This window comes from Benincasa hispida, chromosome 11 (assembly GCF_027475165.1).
Source record: "Benincasa hispida cultivar pf3 chromosome 11, pf3_genome.v1.1, whole genome shotgun sequence".
In the NCBI taxonomy this organism is placed as follows: Eukaryota; Viridiplantae; Streptophyta; class Magnoliopsida; order Cucurbitales; family Cucurbitaceae; genus Benincasa; species Benincasa hispida.
In genome coordinates this window covers 73,848,347-73,854,907 of record NC_143488.1, presented here as the reverse complement: position 1 = coordinate 73,854,907, position 6,561 = coordinate 73,848,347, and the positions used below count along the sequence as shown (strand labels likewise).

Sequence of the window (6,561 nt, the reverse complement as noted above, 5' to 3'; positions counted from 1 at the left end):
AGCGGAAACTAACCCATCTGATGATTAGCGGGTCATGCAGTCAGTAAGGCCAGAGTCGCATCCAACATCAACCATTAGCATAAACGTAATATTGGACTAGAGGGGTGCAACCATACATACCCTGCCAGCCCATAAATTTCTCCGCCCTGATAGGAAGATGAGAACTTAAGCGGACACTAACCCATCTGATGATTAGCGGGTCAGGCAGTCAGTAGGGCTAGAGTTGAATCCAACATCAACCATTAACATAAACGTAAGATTAGACTGGAAGCATAACTTACACCTAATTAAAACTTGATTTTAACGTAATCGTGAACAAACATCATGCATGAGGTCCCTTGTAGAGAAACATGTTCTAAACATGTAATGCAATATAACAATGAACATAACTATGCAACATAATAAAGGTACACTACCATAGAACATTTAAAGAGAGGGTGAGATAAACTACTTACCTTGACTGTGATCTAATTATTCTTTATTATTCTTTAAGATTTAATCAGTAGAGCTTTCCTTTTTTAAACTAGAAGGAAATTTGGGCAGCACCTTACCCGAGCTTTTCTCTGTTAGCCTCACAGAACTTCCTCACTCACACTTACTCTTTCACACGATTCTTTGTTACTGAGATTTGTTTGAGAATGGGTTAAATCTTCAGCAAAGGGTCCTATTTATAGTAGTTTTCAGCTCTTCTCAGTGTGACAAATCATCCTACAGGTGGCTTCTTTAAAATTACTTAGGGTTTAAGGATTCCTCTCAATAAGATACCTAATTCTTGGCTAACGTTTGCCCTTACGTCATCATTCTTTGTTTGTATTCAATTTTAGGGTTTTTCTATGTATAATCTATAAGATCGTGGCCAAATTCAACGCATAATCCACGCTTCTGTCCAAATCTCGCTCTCTCTAGCTTTCTCGCTGGTTTGGCTCTCGTGACTTCCACTCTCGCTCTCGCTCTCGCTGGTCTCGGTCACGCTCTCGCTCTCGCCCGCTCTTGCTCTCGCTTTCGCTCTCGCTCCTGCTCCCGCTTTTTCCTACTGTCTCGCTATGAATCTCGCTCTCTTTACTCTCGCTCTCTCCAATGTTCTCTCCAATCTCGCTAGTTATCACGCGTGGTTGCCTTCACTGCTTGTGGATTCCACTTCCTCTTTTTAACTCTTTCAAATTTTAAGACTATATGGGCAATTAATTCACCTCCAATTCTTCCAATGAGCAGTGCCCAAACAAAAAGTTATCTACTGCCCGTTGTCGCCTGAATTAGCTAGCGTTTAACTTCTAATTAATCCTCTATGATTCTGCTCCCTCATTCATTATTTTTGGATAATGAATAAATTTCCAATTTCCAATTATTCATTTTTTCCTTCTAAATTTCCACCCCTTTAAATAAAATTTCGTCCTGCTTAATATTTGACATTTAATTTCCTGTATGCGTACAAATCTGGGTCATTACAGAACGTTCTTGAAGTAGAAGTTTTGGAAGAGTATTTTTATCTTCAAAGATCTTCTGCCTTATAAGAGTGTAGCTTCAGGAGTTTTGGAAGCTTGAAGTAGAAGTCTTGGAAGAGTATTTGTGTCTTCAAAGGTCTTATGCCTTATAGAAGTGTAGCTTCAAGAGTCTTGGAAGCTTGAAGTGGAAGTCTTGGAATAGTATTTGTCTTCAAAGGTCTTCTGCCTTATAGGAGTGCAGCTTCAGAAGTCTTGGAAGCTTGGAGTAGAAGTCTTGGAAGAGTATTTGTGAGCGCAACTTCAGGAGTCTTCTGCTTGTTAGTGAATTCTCTCTGGGTCTTCCGAGTGTAGAAAATGTTGTCTTTACAAATGAAGAGAACTTCTCTATTTATAGAGTTCTCAGGTGGGCTTCGTGGGCTTGGTTGGTCTATGGGCCTGACCCTTGGGCCCAAGTAATTGGTTTTGGGCCTGATTTGGAATTTGGGTCCAATTCAACTTTTTTTGTAGTTTGGAATTTAAGCCCAAATAGTAATATCAAATTGGACCAATTTAATCTCATCTGATTTATCCGCGTAAGGTCATTGAAACTTGTCTTCAATTCAATTCGGGACATGTGTCAACTTCTAATTGGACCCAAAGCCAATGATTTAGAAATTCGTCATTAATTTAGCAAATGACGTGGTGACTTGTGATTGGTCCAAAATTTCTCATTCAACGAATGAAACAAATTATTTAAAAAAAAAAAACTATTTCTTTTTTAATTTTTAAAATTTGACTTGATTTCTTAAAACAATACTAAAAAGTAAATAAACCAAACAAAGAAATCAATGAATAAAAGTAGTTCTATAAGTTTAATTCTTAAAAATCAAAATTTAACATAAAATGTAAATGGTTATCATTTGCCTTAATAATTTCTAATCAATAAAGAGGTGATTTTTCGGTCAAGTGATTGACCAAGAAGAACGTGAAAAAAATATTAATTTCTTAGATTTTTTTGGGAGTGATGTGAAGATTATAAAACCAATTTTAAAACTAAATGTCAATAATTCAAAATCACATTTGATTACTTTTTAAGATGAAAACATTAAAATGACTTATCACAAAAAATAATTTTATAAAATCATTTAAATAATTAATAATATGTGGAGTGGAGGACTCTAATCTTCAACTCAAAAATAAAAAAAAAGTACAAATTTTATGCTGTTGAGTCATGTTCACCAAACTCATTTTTCTTATATTTCAAAAATTTATCTCAAAGATGATTTTAACTTTCTCAAACTTCATCATAAAAACAAATAAGTGAGGAAAAAAAAAAGTCTTTAATCCATTTTTCAGAAACTTTCATTTTACATCCCTTAAATTATACCTATTTAAATCTTGAATTTTCAAAAATTTACTAAAAATATAAAGGCAAAATGTATAGGCAAAGAGTTTCTCCTAATAACATTTTTTTCATATATAGGATAGATTTATAAATATAATATATGAATGGATATTAACAATGACACTAATGAATCGGTATATAATCTAAGATTTATACAAAGTAAACAAGTAAAAAGAAAAAAAAAAAAAAAAGAACAAAAACTAAGGGTGAAAAATGGAGGAGAATTTAGAGTTGTGGCTAGTTTAGAAAAGACATTTATTGCTATTAAATGCTTTGGATAATTTATTTAAATTTTTATTCTAGAAAGAAGCAAAATGTTCATATGTAAATATTTTTTTTGAAGAGGTATTGTAATTAAAGTTTGGGGTGGGAGAATCGAATCTCAAACCATGAGGTTGATAGTTTGAATATTATGTTAGTCAAGCTATGCTCTTATTGGCCATATATAAAAATTTAATTTAAATTATAATTGATATTTTGCATATATTGAATTAAAATTAATATCTCAATTTCAATTTATATAATGATTTTTTTAAGTGCTAAAAACAACTATTTTTAGGAGTTTTTAGAGAAAAAACTATCCAAAAAATAATGAAATCAAATAAAACTAAAATAAATATATGTATATATAATTGTCGTCTATGTAATAAATGTATAAATTTTAAAGTTATTGATAAGTTTATTGAATTTTCATAAATTTATCGATTAATCAACTATTAATAGCCTTACTTTAAAAATATTAGTAAAAAACAAATAACAAAGCAAAAAAATTTATGGCCTTAATTTTAAAAAACCAAATAGTTATTAAACAGGACCTAAATCGTTAGTCTTCATAAAATTTAATGACTAAAAATGTTTTTTCAACCTTTATGTTTTTAAGTTTAGATGGTTTAAGTCGTTGTTTTTAGGGTTACTATTTTTATCGATGTTGCGTGTGGAGACTCTGACTTGACATATTCTATAATAATATGATGTCTCATTGTGCACTCGCCGTTTGAATATTACAAAATCAATGATCTTATCATGTCATTCAAAACCAACGTACTAGATACGTAAGTTACGTCGTTTTTGACTTGTTTAGAATGTCAATTATTGAAATACCATATCGTTCGTTATCAATCAAACGTAATACATAATTGTAATTATTAATAATATATTTTAATATTAATAGACATAGTAAAAATAATACACGAGTAACTAACAAATATTCTCAAAATAATTACTAAATTTTGTTTCGTATCATCATTGTCTCTCTTTACTCCCAAAACAAGACGAGATATACCTCAAAATGAGACTAATTAAAAAAATCAGTCATTCTCATTTTTTAATAATATGTTTATTATTAAATTTCACATTTGTTCTTGATTCAAATACCCATTATTATTCCTAAATAAATACCCATTATTATTTAAAAAGAATATTCCTCAAATTCCAAGAATAAGCCAAAAGAAGAATAATTATCCAAAATATTGCCACCCTCATGTTCTGACGTTTCACCATCTTCCACAATTGCATGCATGCGAGATCATTGTGGGAGTTACAACAACAACAACAACAACAACAACAACAACAACAACAACAACAACAACAACAATAATAACAACAACAATAGAAACATTTATAATTTTATTAAAATAAACCTAGTTCATGAATTCGAAGCCAGATGTTCTATTCTTCCATTCCAGATATTATAAAAAAATTGGGAGAGATCGAAAATTGAATTTCCGAATTCACTAAATAAGTATATATCAATAATATATGAAAAATCTTATATTTAAATTCTTATAAAAAGAGACAATTTAAACTTCACTCAATTAACTTAGACAAACTTGATAGAGAATTATCTGGACAAATACTAAAATAGTGATCATTAGCCATGATGATCATACATTTTTTTTTAATCTCTAGAAAATGCTTAAGTAGACTACTCCAAATATTTCGATTAATCCATACTTAAAAAAGAGAACTAGATTTTAACTACTCATAAGAAACTAACACATTATTCTATTTTCTTTAGACACTAGATCATAATTCATACCATCATAATATTTTTATATATATATAGAGAGAGAGAAAATTGGAGTAAACCCCAAATTCCTCCATTATTTAGAGCTTAATTAAGAAAAAGCAATCCTGGAGTAAAGTTGTTTTGAAATTCCTTACTTAGAAGATCATCTTCAACGTCTTCACCTTCATTATTCTGATTCTCATTTCCATTTCCATTTTGAATTTCATTTCCATTTTCATTTCCATTACTGCAGCTTATTCCACTTTCAAACAATCCTTGAAGTAACATTTCTGCACCATCATTTACATCAATCCTTACACCACCACCGTCGCCGTAATACCAGCCATCAGAATACAGACTCCCCATAGGGTCCCCACCGTTGACGTCACCACCGATTCCAAAACCCACTTGGTGAGTGAAATCCATAGGACTAACAATAGCTTCAACACCAACGCCATTAATGTCGTTCACAAGCTTCTCAATCTCACCCATTCCAGAATTGTCATTTACCCCAAAATTCCACTCCGATAACAAAATGTTCTCACCGCCATCTCCTTTAACAATAATCGTTTTCGTTCCGCCTAATTCGCCGATTCCCACCATTGAAATTCCTCCATTCATAAAATCGCCCATATTCACTTCCGATTGAACAAACCCTAACTCCCTTGCCATATTGCTACTACTTCCCCCAATTTTATCATTCCAATTCATCACCATATCAATAAACCATTGATCTATCAAATTCCTTCCATTATCAACCAGATCCATCTCATTGCTCCCTATTTCAAGCAGAGGAGAGTTAGAAGGAACAAATTCAGTAGGAGGAGGAGGAAGACGATGAACCTGTTGATGATACTCGATTCGTTTTCGACAGTCTCTTATCCTCTCTCCGACCATCCAGAACAATGTGAGCAGTTCCCCGTCGGTGAGTTGGGAAATATGACGACCTTGATGCAACTGATGCATCAGAAGATCGAGTTCGAGTTCTTGATTCTTCTTGATGAGTTTCTTTAGCATATCTTGAGCTTTGGTGGCTCGTTCCTTGAGATATGTCTCTTGATTCGTCATTTTCTTCTGGCGTTCAACTTCCAGAAGGTTGAGAAAGCGACGGTAGAGGTGTTGAGCGGTGAAGACAGATGGCCAGATGACGGGATGGTCCTCGTCGGGGCCATTCACGACGGCAAAGGCAAAAACGCCGCAGAGAGTGGTGAGTTCACTTACTTTCTTTAAAAATTCGAGCCTTCGTTTCTTGAAACTGGCTTCCCTTGCATTATTGCTTGCAATCCAAACCAACTTCACTTTCTTCCTCATTATTGAGATTCTCTCTGGCTTTCTTGTTCTTTTTCTTCTTTCTGGGCTCTGATTTTGAGGTGTAACAATGGAGTTATAAGCCTTGGGGTTAAATTTTTTTATTTTTCTAAGTTTTTCTATTCTCTTGATAAATGAATTACTAGGGGCATTTTTGTCCTTTAGTAACTAGTGGTAATTAAAGATGAAAAACACACTACCGCATCCTGCATTCCACCTATCTTTCTGTAGCCACCCAATAGTCCAATCATAGTTTACCATATGATTAGAAAAGTTGTATCAGTATGATACTCGAGTGAGTTGTACAGAAGTGAGTGCAACACGGGATGCACCCAAGTGTATATATATGTATATATGAGAAGAGTTGATCGTGTGACAAACTGTGTTTTTTTTTTATTTTTTTTTACAATATGTGTGGT

General features: G+C 32.9%; 1 protein-coding gene across 1 annotated transcript; it reads right to left on the bottom strand.

Moving 5' to 3' along the window:
* Window positions 1–4,939: 4,939 nt before the first annotated feature.
* Window positions 4,940–6,145, bottom strand: LOC150032883 (uncharacterized). Its single transcript, XM_090307066.1, has one exon. The coding sequence runs from the start codon at window positions 6,143–6,145 to the stop codon at window positions 4,940–4,942; it is 1,206 nt and encodes a 401-aa protein (XP_090163192.1).
* Between the last annotated feature and the right edge of the window lie 416 nt (window positions 6,146–6,561).

What these genes read in the sequence shown, in the direction of transcription:
- LOC150032883 (XM_090307066.1), bottom strand. Translation starts at nt 6,145, where the DNA reads ATGAGGAAGAAAGTGAAGTTGGTTTGGATTGCAAGCAATAATGCAAGG.